The 16,613-nt window shown below is 33.3% G+C and overlaps 2 protein-coding genes, 1 long non-coding RNA gene and 2 pseudogenes across 3 annotated transcripts; all 5 read right to left on the minus strand.

The window, feature by feature from the left end:
* Positions 1–1,747: 1,747 nt before the first annotated feature.
* On the minus strand, positions 1,748–2,457 carry LOC130494635 (uncharacterized). Its single transcript, XR_008934440.1, has 3 exons — positions 2,405–2,457; positions 2,237–2,322; positions 1,748–2,093 (listed from the first exon to the last, which is right to left on the minus strand). It is a non-coding gene; the product is annotated as an uncharacterized LOC130494635 (long non-coding RNA).
* A 449-nt stretch (positions 2,458–2,906) lies between these two features.
* LOC130494660 (F-box protein At1g11270-like) lies at positions 2,907–4,182 on the minus strand (annotated as a pseudogene).
* LOC108858790 (inorganic pyrophosphatase TTM1-like) lies at positions 3,568–5,524 on the minus strand (annotated as a pseudogene).
* A 5,479-nt stretch (positions 5,525–11,003) lies between these two features.
* LOC108862145 (purple acid phosphatase 10-like) lies at positions 11,004–13,460 on the minus strand. Its single transcript, XM_018636188.2, has 8 exons — positions 13,132–13,460; positions 12,695–12,895; positions 12,509–12,620; positions 12,181–12,410; positions 11,948–12,086; positions 11,645–11,865; positions 11,439–11,560; positions 11,004–11,342 (listed from the first exon to the last, which is right to left on the minus strand). The coding sequence occupies exons 1-8, from the start codon at positions 13,315–13,317 to the stop codon at positions 11,165–11,167; spliced, it is 1,389 nt and encodes a 462-aa protein (XP_018491690.1). The 5' UTR covers positions 13,318–13,460; the 3' UTR covers positions 11,004–11,164.
* Positions 13,461–13,750: 290 nt separating this feature from the next.
* Positions 13,751–16,206, minus strand: LOC108856783 (purple acid phosphatase 10). The gene is made up of 8 exons (XM_018630667.2): positions 15,875–16,206; positions 15,433–15,633; positions 15,244–15,355; positions 14,920–15,149; positions 14,695–14,833; positions 14,401–14,621; positions 14,195–14,316; positions 13,751–14,114 (listed from the first exon to the last, which is right to left on the minus strand). Exons 1-8 carry the CDS (start codon positions 16,049–16,051, stop codon positions 13,916–13,918), a joined length of 1,401 nt encoding a protein of 466 aa, XP_018486169.1. The 5' UTR covers positions 16,052–16,206; the 3' UTR covers positions 13,751–13,915.
* Between the last annotated feature and the right edge of the window lie 407 nt (positions 16,207–16,613).

Raw genomic sequence — 16,613 nt, forward strand, 5'->3', positions numbered from 1 at the left:
CGATCCTACGATGATGGCTGTTCGAGTATTTCTCCTCATCAAATTCTTGCAACCCTATAATTTACAATGAACATTAATTCAAGTTGCTGGTGGTATGGTCTGCAGATTTTTCCATTAACTGATCTGACTGAAAGAATTGAGAATATAAACGACCACTTTGGGAGCTGAGGAGGTATGTTACTAGTAGGCTGCCCCTTCTATTTAACTGTAGCTTTTCCTTCAATGTTTTATGGAAGTCTTAAGTAGTCTTGCTGTTCATTACTTATATTTCAGATTTTCTTAGTTTACTTACTTGTAGCATTGTTCCTCTCTGACTTGTGTCTTGCTAAATCGCAGATTCCGGAAGAAGAGAAAAACATTGGTCCAAATGATCGCTTAATACTTGTGTACCACTTTGCTAAGGAGTCTGGACAGAATCAGGTGATAGTCAGCTATCAAGTTTTTGTTATCCAACTGTTGTACAAGTAGTAGCAAAGTGTCTAAACTGTATAATGTTTGTTTGTTCCTCAGCAAGTGCAAAACTTTGGGGAGCCCTTTTTCTTTGGTAATCCATGAAGGTGAAACTTTTGAAGAAATTAAGAACCGTATCCAAAAGAAGCTTCATGTATCAGATGTGGACTTTGCCAAGGTATGTACAGGATTGAGTAAAAATGATCAAAGCTCTCTATATAAATGAATTCTGTAATTTTGGTGGAACTGGTACAACTCTTACCTTTTGCATTCTATTATGTAGTGGAAGTTTGCATTCATGTCAATGGGACGTCCGGAGTATTTGCAGGACTCAGATGTTGTTTACAATCTCTTTCAGGTGTTTACTTCATCTCCTCTAGTTTTCTTGAAAAAATGGGTGGTAATATCGGAGATCTAACTTTTTTGTTTTTTTCCTTTTCACCTTGAAAACGGGGTAAACAGAGAAGAGATGTCTATGGTGCTTTTGAGCAGTATCTCGGGTTGGTGGAGCACACTGATACTTCTCCTAAGAGGGCTTATACTGCAAACCAGGTGACATTTTTTTGATAAGTAGATTATTTTGCCCAACAAGGTGTAACCAAAGTCGTCCCTCTTTTGTTCATTTTGTATGCATTGTCCTTGTAGAACCGACACGCGTATGAGAAGCCGGTGAAGATATACAATTAGCCGAGAGGAGGAAAGACCAAGTGTGTGAGGTGCTTTGAAGCTGCTTTGAAGTTATACCCTTTGCTGTTGATGTGGTTTTCACGGACTGAGGGAAGAAGTACGACTGTGACTTTGTGAACATCTCTGGTCTTGAGTATGAAGAGATTGGGTGCTGTTACATTGTGCTTTCCCAGAACATTTTTCCAGACATTTTTGTTCTCCTGCAAATAAAAAGTTCATAATGTCTCAAGGAGCTAAAAAGCATTCAAATCAACTTATAAAAATGAAACGGAGGTTTCATTTACATAATTACCAACCTCGATCAGGGAGTATTGATTTTGCCGATAAAGTTACTGATCTATAACGGTGATTATTATCTATTTACATAATCAACTGATCAATAAGATAATCAATAACGGTGATTATTATGTGTATTGATTATTACACATTTGACTCTGGATAATAATCACCGTTCATAGTTTTTGATCAATAAGGGTTGTCAGAGTTTGTGTGATCCACTGGGAAGTACTATTGCATGGAAGTTTATCTTGTCTTTACATTATTCAAATAATCAATAACGGTTGGCAACCTAATTAATTTTAGATATCTTCCATTTTTTCATTTTCATGCTATATACATCGTCAAGACTGAATTATCCAGTGTGTATCACACAAACTCTGTTATTTACATCATCATTATCCACTATTTTTTTTTCCACGGACCCTGAGTTTTAGCAGTGAGTTAACTAGCTGTTACAGCAACTATTTGAGATTGTAGGCAAGGATGCCGATGCAGCCAATGGCCAAAGCAAGAAAAACAGGTACAGTGGAAGGCCCAAGGTTCTGCGTTGTGCTGTTTGTTCTGTCGCTGTCTACTCTCTCTTTGCGTGACCTTTCTACAAGATGCTCGTGAACAAGTTTGCTCAGTATGTCCATTTGAAGCATTATCTCATGTTGTCTACCAGTAACAAGCGCAACCTGTCCAGATATAATAAAGATAAGATGAAATATTTAGACCCATGCAGTAGTCTCTATCCGAGTCTAAAGCTATCTCTTAAGTTCTGCTTATGTCTATTGGAGTGAAGTAAGTCGAGAATAAAATTGAAAAAAAAAAAAAATACCTCTTCCTTGAGACAGCAGAAGCTCTTGGAAGGGCCCCTTGAGAAGGAATTAAGCTAATTTTTGTCTTCAAGTCATCTGGCAAATCCTGAAACATGGACCCACACACATATCAAAGCTTTACCATCATGATATATATAATCAACCGGATATGTGTGCACAACTCATACCGTAACTTTTTTCACAAGCTTCTCCAGCTGCATCAGTTCAATATATGTATCTGGAACATATGAAGAAGCGACAAAAAAAGTTTGATTAATTACTAGTTTCAAAATACCACCCTAAAGACAGTTGTAAAACTTTTACAGAGAGCAAAGAGAAACAGATACTACCTGAACATATGTCCGGTTCAGTTGTTCGAAACAACTGCTCTTCACAGTAACCTTGTCATCATCAAAGATGTGACTTTTTCTTTCCAGGATTGCTGAAGCTTTATAAAGTAACGCTGAATATTGTAACAACAGTATTTAAGGGATCCAAGTTCCACGTTATTATGAATGTGGAAACTTTATAAAGTAACGCTGAATATTGTAAGAAGACAAAGTAGAGAAGATCAAGGTCACATTAAAGTGCAAAAGATGTCAAATTACAATGGTTCATGAATTGGTAATTCGGTAGAAAAAAAAAAGAAAAGAAAACTAGATTGAAAACAAACTTTCGAAATGACAAACAGAAACAAAGGGCTTGTTAGCTGTGAATACTAACTCATAAGATTTGGTATGGAGATCATGTATCACCAGTGGTCGCATAGGATCACGATCACCACGAATCAATAACTTGTTCTTATCTAAAACCGCTATCGTTAAGAGTGGGAGACTTGATCCACACCAACGAAGAGGTTTTAGTGATATCTATTGAACACATTTTCTTCCATGTATTGATGTTACCGTCTGAAGAATCTAACAACCATATATCTTGGGTGGTGCAGTAACGCTCGGATACACACAAGCAGTTATTGAGGATGCACATGCTGTATCTGAAGGGATCATGTACATCGGAAAAGGGAGCTTTACAGATAACTTGAAAAGTTTCAGTGTGAAGATCGAAAGATAACACTTTGGTTTCTTCACCATCAGTTAACCAACAAAGAGATCCATCTACGTAAACAGGACTATGGAGAAGAATTATCTGATAAGGAGAAGCAGGGTGAACGTACCTCCAAGTGTTAATGCTAAAGTCGAAAACTTCACAAGTAGTAACGTTTTCTAGGCCAAATTCAGATGAATTATATAAAAAAACTGGTTTGTATGTACCCCTTAGTTTGTCTTTACCGAATCCAAGCTTATGACATGACGTAAACAATTTTTTTTGCAACCTTGTCGATGCAGAGCTGTTGAACTCTGGCAAGAGGTAAACTTTGATGCCACCTAGTGGCGGGATTCACCACCACGACACAGACACTCGGGCGGTAGTTGGTGTAGAAACATACTAGACCATCACAAATATAATGGCAGACCGACCTGCATGAAGTAGGAAAACAGACCGTATAAGCTATTGATGATCCAACCACAAATCTTCGAGCATCTGTCTTCAGGCACCCATCATCACGTGTATAGTGAATGAAAAGTATATCCGGACCTCGTGATCGCCTACGATGGCTCAACTGCCTCTCCTGGAAACTAGGTATTTTGGAAATAGAGGAAATTTTCTAGTCAGTTTATTTCTATTTTTCTTTTTAAGGAAAAGGGGAAACTCCATGACTCTTCCTTTCTTTCTTTTCAATATCTATATATAATAATATAATACGAGCTGAGTACCCTGCCCGAGCAAAGAGAAACAGATACTACATGAACATACAGTATATGTCCGGTTCAGTTGTTCGAAACAACCGCTCTTCACAGACAGTAACCTTGTCATCATCAAAGATGTGACTTTTTCTTTCCAAGATTGCTGAAACGGTATAACCCAATGCCATTAGTCCTCCGAGAAAGCGAACGTTGACTTCCATAGAACCGTAACCATCTCTGTTCTCAATCTGATATGGTGTGTTTATACATAAGAACTATATATATATATATAGTATGAACAAGTAATAATAACCATACCTCAAACGTGAGATAGTATTTTCCATCCCTGTTCCTCATTCTGAGGAATGATTGACATGCTTCAAGAGGATCCTCGCCTGTTGGTAGCAGACAGATGTCTCGTGAGTTTCCTCTGTACGTTCCTTGAAATCCTCAGACAGAGCCGCCTTCATTTGTTCGGGTGTTACAGCCTTCGTTGCCTACAATATAAGGTATCACAAAACCAGGAAAAGCGCCAAAATATAAAGTGTTGTTGTAACCTTTAAGAGTATAGGTTGGGTTATGAAAGCCACCGTAAGGTTCAAACGTGTTGAAGATGTTAATATGAGCTGTCTTCAGGTCAGGTTCAATAAGCGCCTCGTACGTGGGATAAACCTGGTTGAAGAGAAAGAAAAAAAACACAAAAGCGAGATTTTATTGTCCCAATAACTCAAAACCAAGTGAGATTAATCAGAGGATAAGAATAGGGTGACAACCGTCTCAAATATTTGATCAGACGTCTTATGAAGATCCCTGGCCAGGACGTTCAATGTCTCGAAAACACACAATTGACAAGATTCAAATGCATTCCACCAGTGACAGAGACACGAAGATCGAGCAAAGGCCGTAGCTTCTCGCTCAAAGCGTATATTCCTTCAAGGATAACAATGCGGGAGCTAGGCACCTCAAGCGTTCTATATTAAACACACACACAAAAGAGCCATATAAGTTGATGTGTCACAACTCTTATCAACTAAACAGCTGTTCATAAAACTACTAATCTATGTGCTAAGCAATATAAAATTAATGTCTTTCCCCTATAAGACACTGTTAACGTTTACAATGAAGCTTATATTCACTACCTGTAACCAATTCGCGACCTCGACTTGATGTCATATATAGGAACCTGAACAGATTTGCCATCCTTTTAGGCCGTGTATGTTGTCAAGAAGTGTATCATAATCTGTCAACCGTTTGTCTGCAACAAAGAAAAACATTAATAGTGAAAACACTTCAAAGACATAACCGAATCAAGCCGTATGCGTGACATTACCATCAAAGTCTCCGTCAATCGCACGAGTACCATCAATGTAGCTGTCCATATTGATGATAGCAGTACTAGGCATGAACATGAGAAAGTTTCTCACTGCAGACAGATTTTCCAGCGCCGGAAGGACCAGCCAAACCAACCATGATGAGTACATCGTTCTTCTGAGAGAGTAGCTGGCAAGAACGGATAACAGAAAGGAAACCATTTTCAAAACACACAGAATCCTCGATGGGAACGATCCCGTATCTTGGTTCTTACAATATTAAAAAAAAAAAATTAATGGTAATTTTTTGGAATTTTTACTTTTTAAAATACTAAACAAAAGAATATTTGAAAAATAATTTATAAGAGATAATATTGACCTTGGTTCTTTAAAATTACTAATTTATATAATTGTGACAAATGTCATATATTTAAAATTGTGATATATGTTCAAATTATATCATAATTAAAAATAAATATACTACGATAATAAAAGAGATTTTTTGTTAAAAATTAATTATATATATTATCTAATATTAATTTTCTATTTTTAATCTTAAATAAAATATGATTGTAAACGATTATTTGATAGCAGTTTTATTTTTAATACTGCGACATGGGTTAGAAATATATCTCATAATTAAAATATATATACTAAGAAAATAGAGACACTAATTTTGAAATAAAAAAATTTAAGAATTATTTCATACTAAATAATTTTTAGAACTATTTAACTGTATTTTTAAAAACAATTTCCTTTTTAAAAATTATAAATAAAAAATATTTGTAAAATAATTTATTCAATACCAATTGTCCTTTTCTAAAATCTTAAAGAAAAGATTATTGTAAAATATTATTTGATAGTAATTTTTAAATTTTGAGTTGTATTAAAATATCCCATGATCAATAAAATATATAATAAGATGATGAATTTTGCTTTTAAAAACTTATCTTTTAAAAACTTATTTTAAAATGATTTAATGTTATTTTTATCTACTTAATTATTTAAAAAAAAATATTTGTCAAATAATTTGTTTAATACTAATTTTTTTCTAAATTTCTAAATAAAATATAATTGTAAGAAATTGTTTGATAGTAATTGTCCTTTTCTAATATCTTAAACATAAGAAAATTGTAAGAGAATGTTTAATAGTAGTTTTTCTTTCTTCAAATCCTAATCAAAAAATTTTGTAGAATAATTATTTCAAATATTTTCTTTATGAAAAATTAATTTTCCTATTTAAATGGTTAATTTTCCTTTTAAAATCATAACAAAAAGAAACTACAATTATTTACATCTATATATGTGATTAAACTCTCTCATATTTCGCAATTTCTCATACTTTAACACCAAACATAATCAAAGATACAAGAAAATACTAAATGAGTTTTTCTCCATGTTCTTTCACATTTTCGCATTATCATTTTTTGGGTGATATGTTGAGGAAATAATTAGATATTCTGATTTTCATATTAAACTAATGTTGATATTTTAAAGAAAATGTGTTGGTCTTTTTATATATATATATATATTTGTTGCCGTACGTTAGTTATGTCACAGTTTTACATGTTGTTGTACATAAATTAATGGTGGAATAGACACAAGTTATTCTGTTGTAGGTTATGATAAAAAATTAATGAAAAGGAGAAATAATTTTTCTGTTTATACATGAACTTCAATATTAAAATATTGAAAAACTATCATTTAAATACTAAACTTTCATTAGTTCACCAAAACAAATACAGACTTTGCACTGATCCAAATAGATCACAAACATGTATTGACACCAAACATAATCAAAGATACAAGAAAAATACTAAATGAGTTTTTCTACATGTTTTTTCATATTTTCGCATTATCTATTTTTTTGGGGTGTCACATGTTAAGAAAATAACTAGATATTATGATTTTCATATTAAACTAATGTTGATCTTTTAAAGAAAATGTGTTGGTATTTTACCAAAAAAAAATCATTCTATATATTAATTGAGAAATCATTTTAATGATTTTTGCTTGCGTGTCGATCACTGGTGAGATTTCAGAAAATTGTTATAATTTGATTGATCGTTGATTTTAGGGAAATTGCCTAAAATATCATTTTCATAGTATCACTTTTCATGTTTACACTAACCACTTTTACCACCATTTTTAATGAATGGTTTAGATTTGAAGGTTTAGGGTTTAGAGTTGGGGTTTATGATTTAGAATTTGAGATTAGAATTTTGAAAAGCATATAAAAAAAAGCATATAAAAGTCTTTAACCTTATAATAAATAAAGTATTATTGCAAATTTGTTTTTAATGGCGGTAAAGATGAATAATGGTACTTTAAAGTGGTATTTTTGAAAATTCGCCTTCCAGAAAACTGATGGGAGGACAGAACTCCTGAACAATGCCAAATTGCAGTAGCTTGTGGTTGTGGACACATGAATAATATATGATTGATGTACTTCTCCTCTAGACAACATCTTTGGCAGGTTGGATATATCAACCTTAACCCCACGTGAACATATCTTGTATCCCTTTTCTCTTATATATTAAAAAGTAAGCATTTAAAATGATGTAACTTCAATTTTGTATTAATTAAAAGAGATCCCTCATATGTGGCACTCAATTAAGTATTCAATTAATCCTATGTGGCAGTATAATATTCAATTGGAAAACTGGTTGGTCCATGTTCGATTTATATTTTTTTTCTAGAAAACATCTCCTAGTCTATATTTGAGAATTGATTTGTATATGTGGCATCACTACAATCACTCTCGCAAAAAAAAGATGACATGGCGTTTAAAATATGACATGGCTTATGATTTAAATATAATGTGTACAATTACATTTAATATTGATATATATTTTTTGGAAAACTGTATGAAGTATGACAATAACTTATATATTACATTTATTTTTATTTTTGGTAATTTTTTTAGAATATGGTAATACTAATAAATGATCACTAAATAAATATATTCAGATATGAAATTATAAAATTTGAAATACTATTGTTTATTTTTATAATTATATAATTTGTATTACTAAATTTTCTTTTATAAATGTTGTTTATTTTTTAATTTTTGATAACTATAAATTTTATATGAATTTTTAGTAATTTTATATAAGTTGATTTAATATATATATAACCAAATGAAAGATAAAAAAATACTAAGATTATAAATTTAAAAATATGTACATACATATTCTTAAATATTAGTTTAAATAAACAAAATTATTCTTTTTCTTAATTTTATACTTAATTAAATCAAGTTTATCTTAAATATTGGTCAAAAATAATAAAATATATAATTTTAATAAATTTTAATTTTAAATAAAACTTAATTTTTAAAAAATTTATCACTGCACATGGTGCATGAAAACACCTAGTTAACTCTAAACTATAGTGTATTAACTAAAGCAAGGTATTGAATCATATGATGGAACGTTTCGTCTCTCTGATATTTAAAAAACGCAATCTACCAATTGATGATACAAAATGAAACTTTAACAAAAACGAAACTTAAAAAACTAAACACTATGGATATATGTTCACCGTTAATATGAGGTTTGCTTTTGTAATAAGACCATTGCTGGAAAAACTCAGTTAGTCAAACATTTAAACAAGTTTAATATCTCTTAAATACTTGATGATTTCAAACACAAAGGGGTATTATCATATTATGAATCTTGCTGATATTGGTTATAAATTTATACATTAAGCTTCTATACACAGTACTTTTGAGTCCGTATCAGTATCACAAACATATAATCAAGCATCTCTTAAAGCTGTAGAGTGGAGAATATATTGTTCTGTTACATTTCTTATAATTTTTAAATTATATAAATTTATTTGTAGCCAGTGGCGGAGCCACATTGTGTAAGGGTGGGGCATCTGCCCCTTATGCATTTTCAAAATTTCAAGCAAAACCTTGAAGAATTTCTGTTATGCCCCCTTTAATTTTAGCAAATTTCTCCATAATTCTTTGAACAATATTAACTATGCCCCCTATGGGACTCTTCTCTGCATCCGCTACTGTTTGTAGCTAATGTGCACAATTGTCATGATGCACGAAAAAATTTAAGCTTAAACTTTAAGATAATATTCAGCCAAGTGTCATGATGCACGAAAGTTTTGAGTTTTAAACCTTTGGCATTGCATACTTCGAACCATTAAAGGTATTATTACTATAACATAACTTTGAGCGACGACAATATTATAGTTATGTTTTCGGAAAGTGTGAAGTATATGGTATTTTGACTTGATTTTTTTAAGTAGTGAAGAAACTCAATATATATTGTTGAACAAGTTTACATATGTCATTAATTACTCTATTAATTTAAACACACGTTTTAATAAATTCAAATCTATAACCTGCCAATAATTTGTATTTCTTCTTTATCAAGCAAGACATAATATGGAAACAAACTAATTAGAAATAATACACTAAATATTTCATGAATTTAATTTGTGTATATTTTTTTGTCAATGATATCCATTGTGGCTTTAATTATTTATTCAGAAACCATGGATAGTATGACTATATATACAGTGTTCAGGAGAATTAAAAAAAGACAAATAGATATCAGATCTGATCATCTCTAAATTTTAGATCTCTACAAGTTAAAAAGACCATGTATAATAAACATGAAGCTATTGATTATCCAAGCTATACATAACTGTATAGAGAAAATGGAATCGTCAATACTTTGGGATTTGATATAAATCAAAGATTTTTGTTCAGCTGTCAAAAACAAAGTTCAGAAAAAGAGATTGAAGAATATCTCTTCTGAACCGATGAAATGAGAGAGCAAGAGACAAACCATAGTTGGAAAATTCAAATAAAAAGTCACATATGTTTATTTCAGAATTTTATCTGTTTTAAGAGTATTCATTTTATTTAGCCCAGAAAAAAAGTTTGATAATAAGATCTGATCAATTTTGTTGGTATGCCCCATATAGAACCACACTTACAATTGATGTCTAACTTTAAAAGCTAGCCCAGTAGGTAGTTGTTTTTTTAATAATATTTTCATTTTAATTTTATGTAAAATTGTGAAACTATGAATGTAAAAATTTTAAGCCTAAATTGACCATGCCTTGATAAATTCAAAAGAGTTATTTATCGACAATTACAATTACAAATGGTTTCCACCCAATGTATATATAAATAATTATATAAAACACACATACAATTATACAGATATCAAAAAAAAAAATCCTAACACATATAAATATTTAATATGTTAATACTATATGTTTTGAAATTTTAAATATTTAACCTCACAGCGCAAATCGCAGGTCTTATCCTAGTATATAATCAATTATCGTACTAAAAGACATCAGTCCAAAAGAAGTGGAAGACTCGAGTATAAACCAGCTCCAAGTTTTAAAGATAACTCTTCTCGTAAAATCTGGTAGGTTCAGTTACAAAAACAAAAATCTGATAGGTTTGCGGCAAAAGCAAAGAGGATCGTCCTACGATCTTTTACCATGTGACATTGTCGATCTTGTTTTGTCAAGATTCTTTAATAACCGCGCGAGGTAGAAAAAGAAGCTTTATAATAATTAAAGCTTTGTAATAGTTAGATATATGTACATAAATATATAATAGTTAAACCTTTGTAATAGTTAGATATTAATGTGTAATAGGGAGAGATTACACACGTAAAGCTTCAAATAATTTAACTAGAATGTTTTAGCTCCGCTCTGTTATAGGGTAGAGTTCACCAAGCAGTAAGTAGTTAAACCAAGAACCGTAAGATTTACCAAGTATTAAATAGCAAACTGATAACAAATCTCCTTTTTTTTGTCAAAGATAACAAATCTCCATGTTACAAGTAAACGGGGGGATATTTACAAACCGTAAGAGTTTACGAGAAGGAGAGGAGCCCAAAGGATAAAATCAACAAACAGGATGCCAGAACCTGTTGTAAACCCACATGGTGTCGGCCTCCACGGCGTAACCATCCTGGTTCCTGTGCCATCCATAGTGAGCATGCGTCCTGTTCTTTATAGAGAACATAGCATGTCCGAAGCTCGCTTCTCTGAAGGCAGAGTACTTAGGCTGAGGTTCAGTCATCCTGCAGAAACCATATATCACACATTCAAACTCTTCATACTGAATAAAATAAAAAATATAGGTTTGATTGATTAGAAAAGTTTAATTTATAGCTTACTTGGTAGACAATCCTTCAAGATTGCCTCCATCACCAATGGTGATGTAGATGGGAGCAGATTGATCTTTTACTGGAGTGCAAATTCCATTAACCACATTGTACGCAATGTTGGATATGCGTTCCTGGTTTCACAAATAGCTCAAAAATTTATCAAAAAGTATAGTTTAAAGAGACATGATGAGCTAAAAAAGTTATCTTCGTCTTACTGATCTTTCATAGCCATGGACATGCCCCGCAAAAACAACATCTACTTTGTTCTCGACGAACCACGGCTCATACATCACTCTCATTGTTTCGCCTTCCATGTAATGGTAATCGTAGCTGTTGTACCATGGTGAATGCATCAGAACAATCAACCACGGCGTTTCTGTCCTGTTAACCTTTGGGAACTCCTCTTCGAGCCACATGTATTGCGGCGTATATTTACCTGGCCATGAACTCCTCTTAGTCTTGGTTTTAAGAATATCCCACAAAAAAAAAGGGTTTAAGAGCTTTAAGCTGCATTTTACCGTATGCTGAATATGAAGCTAGCACGATTATGTAAGCAGGACCTCTCTTTATTGAGTACCAGAATGGTTCTGTGCTGCCTGATGATCGGTGAGGAGTACGGTATCTATTCTTGAATGGCTTAAATGGTTTGTTTTCTCCCTGCAAAAAGACAACCACTCTCAGTCTAATCAATACATGTCTAACTAAAGACTAAGGCCAAAACAGAGAAGATAGGTAAAGCAAGAAGCATTACAATCTGGGGGGCAAAATCAAGTTCATGGTTTCCTACGGTCCAAATCCAGGGCTGATATGCTATGCTTCTTTCAATAAACCTTCCCCAGCTGTCCCATCTATTATTGTCATGGTTGGGGTATATGTCAGCGTATGAGAGATCCCCAACAAACAGAATTGTTTGACCTTTCAATGGGTTATTCTCATAGTGTGTTAAGGTTGTGTTTGAATCAAAACTCTGCCCAAGATCCCCTGCGTGACAAAACTTCACAACTCAAGTTCAAGTCCATGGGAAGCTTACAACTCCACTCTCTTTTAAAACCATTAATATGTTTTCAGGAAACAATTACCAATGATACCAAACGTGTAGGGAACGTCAGGACCAGATTTAGGAGGAGTGAAGAACCAGAACTTGCGTTCTGTTTGTCCCACACCTACAATATAGTAGTACTTGGTGTCATACTGCAAGAAGAGAACCACAAAATCAGATACACGAAAATATAATAAAAGATTGTGAAATGATGATGATGATGGACCTCTAAGTTTCTGATGGTGCAATGATGGATGTGACCAGACGTATAGTTGTAGAACTTGTACGTCTTGGATTTGCCACGGGCTTTTAGCTTTTTGCAGCTGTGCTCTTTCCAGTAAAGAACCGTGTTAGATCCTCGTGCTTCTTGCGTCACCCAAGACACTATCACAGCCTTCCCTTCAAGGTCTCCTTGTGTAATGTGCACCTTTTTTTGTGGAAAAACCAAATAAAAACCCCCAGTTTAGATCCGTTGTGTAACAAAGAAGAAAATGAAAATTTGTAGCTTTATAAAATTTCAATAAGCAAAGGTTAAATCAATTAAGAACATCCAATAAATAACTTTTCTCCATTAGAACAAGATTAAAAGAAAAAAGACAAAAGTGATACCATAACAAAACTCATAAAAAGATTGTTGATTATATAAAGGAAATATATACGTACCTGTTGAGGTGCATTGCAACCAGGAGGAACACGAAATACATAACTATCCAGTGGCATATCAACCGCTGCCTCTAACCTCCTGACATAACTACTTGTTGTGCCACCATGACAGAACAGCACTAAGCTGTTAAGAACCAAACACAAGAAAAGAACATAGTATGGATTTAATGCTTCTAGCTTGCCCATTTTCTTGAGTGCTCAGACTATCTTGTGTGAAGAAAGGTCCTCTGAAAAGCTAATCGTATAAAGACGGAGAAGTTTCCTTATGAAGCCAATCCTGCTGAGAAGCTTATCAAGCATCTCCCACCTGCCTCCCTAAAAAAGTTGAATAAAGTTGAACTAACAAGTGCGGTATTCAAGGCGTATAAATATGCACTTATTCATTTTTGTATATTTCCTTTGATTTATTGTATTAAAATTATAAAATAAAAAACAGCAAATCAAAATCTTAACAACGAGCACACATATATATATATATATATATATATATATATATAAAACAATTATGCTAAACGTATAAGAACTAACGTATAGGTTTAAGAACGTTATTATGTTATAGCTACAGATATATGTTACATATATATTTCTGTTTATTAGTTGATTGTTTTATAAATATTAATTTTTAAAAATTTATTTAAATTACCATAGTTGTGTTTATTCATCGTTACAATTTTGTTTTGCCCTTACACAATGACAGGAACAAGAAATCACCAACATTGCGTTTATTCATCGTTATTCAACCATAAATGATGCATACAACAACACAAATCAGATTCTGAAGTTCTCAGGAATCAAAAGAAGGTGAATCATCAACAGGATGCCAGAACCTATTGTAAAACCACATGGTGTCAGCCTCCACGGCGTAACCATCCTGGTTCCTGTGCCATCCATAGTGAGCATGCGTCCTGTTCTTTATCGATAATATAGCATGTCCAAAGCTAGCTTCTCTGTAGGCAGAGTACTTAGGCTGAGGCTCAGTCATTCTGCACAAACCAATATATCACACATTCAAAACTCATCCCATCTGAATCTAATAAAAAAAAACTTTGTATAGCTTAATTACTTGGTAGCCAAGCCTTCAATATTTCCTCCATCACCAATTGTGATATAGACGGGAGCAGATTGATCTTTTACTGGACTGCAAATGCCGTTAACCACGGTGTATGCTATGTTTGATACGCGTTCCTAGTTTCACAAATAGCTCAGAGTTGTCAAAATATATAATAGTTTTAAAAGAGACAGGATGAGTTAATGTTTTTGTGTTCTTACTGATCTTTCGTAGGCGTGGACATGGCCTGAAAAAACCACATCTACTTTGTTCTTGACGAACCACGGCTCATACATTACTCTCATAGATTCACCTTCCATGTAATGGTAATCGTAGCTGTTGTACCAAGGTGAATGGTTCAGAACAATCAACCATGGCGTTTCTGTTCTGTTAACCTTTGGGAACTCCTCTTCGAGCCACGTGTATTGCGGTGTGTATTTACCTGTCCAAGAAAAGAAGTATAAATCTCGGATTTTAAGAAACGTGTCAAGATTTTAAAAGCTGCGTTTACGTACCATATGCTGAATATGAAGATAGCACGATTATGTAAGCTGGTCCTCTCTTTATCGAGTACCAGAATGGTTCTGTGCTGCCTGAAGCTCGGTAAGGAGTACGGTACCTATGCGTGAATGGCTTAAACGGTTTGTTTTCTCCCTGCAAGAGTGCATATAAAGACAATCCATCTCAATGTCAGTCTAGTCCATGTAATGCCAAAACATAGAGGGAGCAAGAAGCTTTACAATCTCGGGAGCAAAATCTAGTTCATGGTTTCCTGTAGTCCAAATCCAAGGCTGATAAGCTGTACTTCTTTCGGCAAATCTTCCCCAACTGTCCCATCTATTATTGTCATGATTTGGATAATTATCAGCATATGAGAGATCACCAACGAACAAAACTGCTTGCCCTTTTTTAGGGCTCTTCTCATAATGTGTTAAGGTTATGTTTGAGTCAAAAGTCTGTCCAAGATCCCCTGCAACAACAACAATTTGCAAATCAAGTTCAAGCCCAAACGTGTAGGGAACGTCAAGACCATGAATATGTTTTCAGGACAATTAATTAATTACCAATGAGACCAAACGTGTAGGGAACGTCAGGACCGACTTTAGGAGGAGTGAAGAACCAAAACTTGCGCTCTGTTTGTCCCACACCTACCACATAATAGTATTTGGAGTCATACTGCAAAAAAAAAAAAAACAAGAAAATCAGATAACAAGAATAGCAAAGATTAATGATGAAAATTAATGATGTTGGACCTCCAAGTTTCTGATGGTGCAATGATGGATGTAACCAGAAGTATAATTGTAGAACTTGTAAGTGTTGGTTTTGCCATGGGCTTTGTGCTTTGTGGAGCTATGCTCTTTCCAGTAATGGACTGTGTTGGATCCTGGTGCTTCTTGTGTCACCCAAGACACTATCACTGCCTTCCCTTCTACATCTCCTTGTGTTATATGCACCTTTTTGTTGAAAACCCAAATCACAAAACCCACTTTTCAATTCGAAAAGAAAAATTAATAGTTCTTTATAAACCTCCAATAAGCAAAGCTTGAATCAACCACTAGAAAAAAAAAGTGTTACAAAGAAAAAGAAATACCTAATATTAAATTAGATAAACAAACCTTGACATCTACCTACCAATTTTAATAGTGATAAGGGGAACCCACAACATGCAAAAACTCAGAAAGAGATGGTTGGTACCTGTTGAGGAGCATTATGACCAGGAGGAACGCGAAACACATCGCTATGAAGAGGCATATCAATGGACTTCTCCACTTTCCTGACAAACTTACTGGTGATGCCTCCATTACAGAACAGCACCAAGCTGTTCCAGACCAAACCAAGAACAAGAAGAAAGGATAAGAAATCTGATCTCATTTTCGCAGATTTTCTTTTCCGACCTTCTGTAAATTCCCTTTAAAAAAAGAAAAATAGGTGCAATGTATTTATGGTTACTGATCTGTAGATGATTCGAACCTTTTCAACTCTGTTTTGAATTTCTATCGAGTTTTTGGGTAAAATAGTACTTTTGCATGTTTCTTTCTTTGACCAATGGTAAATTGGTAATCGTGCGTAAACTTGGAAGTATATATTCTGGAAAATATTTCCGGACACACGAATCTATGCTTCTCTTTTTGTTCTCTTTTTTCCTGTTTATTTTATTTTAGTCAACTGTTCCCTCCGTTAACTATAAGACCCATGTTTTAAGTTTTTCGTATTTATTAAAAAAAAAACATAAAATTACAGTTGTCAACGCATAGTATTGTTTTTTAATGAACTACTAGATTTTGACCCGCCCTTCAAAGAGCGGATATATGTTTTGTTTTATGTTTTTTTTTAATAATTTAGTTTAATTTTTGTGTTTTTATAATTATTTTAGTGTTTAATATTATTTAATTTAATATATTTTGGTGACTATATTCAATATGTCAAATTACAT

This window comes from Raphanus sativus, chromosome 5 (genome assembly GCF_000801105.2).
Source record: "Raphanus sativus cultivar WK10039 chromosome 5, ASM80110v3, whole genome shotgun sequence".
In the NCBI taxonomy this organism is placed as follows: domain Eukaryota; kingdom Viridiplantae; phylum Streptophyta; class Magnoliopsida; order Brassicales; family Brassicaceae; genus Raphanus; species Raphanus sativus.

Coding starts and splice junctions, on each gene's coding strand:
- LOC108856783 (XM_018630667.2), bottom strand. CDS start 16,051: ATGAGATCAGATTTCTTATCCTTTCTTCTTGTTCTTGGTTTGGTCTGG. Junction 15,356..15,432: donor GCACCATCAGAAACTTGGAG/GTCCAACATCAT, acceptor TTTTTTTTGCAG/TATGACTCCAAATACTATTA. Junction 14,622..14,694: donor ATCTTCATATTCAGCATATG/GTACGTAAACGC, acceptor TTTCTTGGACAG/GTAAATACACACCGCAATAC.
- LOC108862145 (XM_018636188.2), bottom strand. CDS start 13,317: ATGGGCAAGCTAGAAGCATTAAATCCATACTATGTTCTTTTCTTGTGT. Junction 12,896..13,131: donor GTTGCAATGCACCTCAACAG/GTACGTATATAT, acceptor CCACAAAAAAAG/GTGCACATTACACAAGGAGA. Junction 11,343..11,438: donor CTTGAAGGATTGTCTACCAA/GTAAGCTATAAA, acceptor TGGTTTCTGCAG/GATGACTGAACCTCAGCCTA.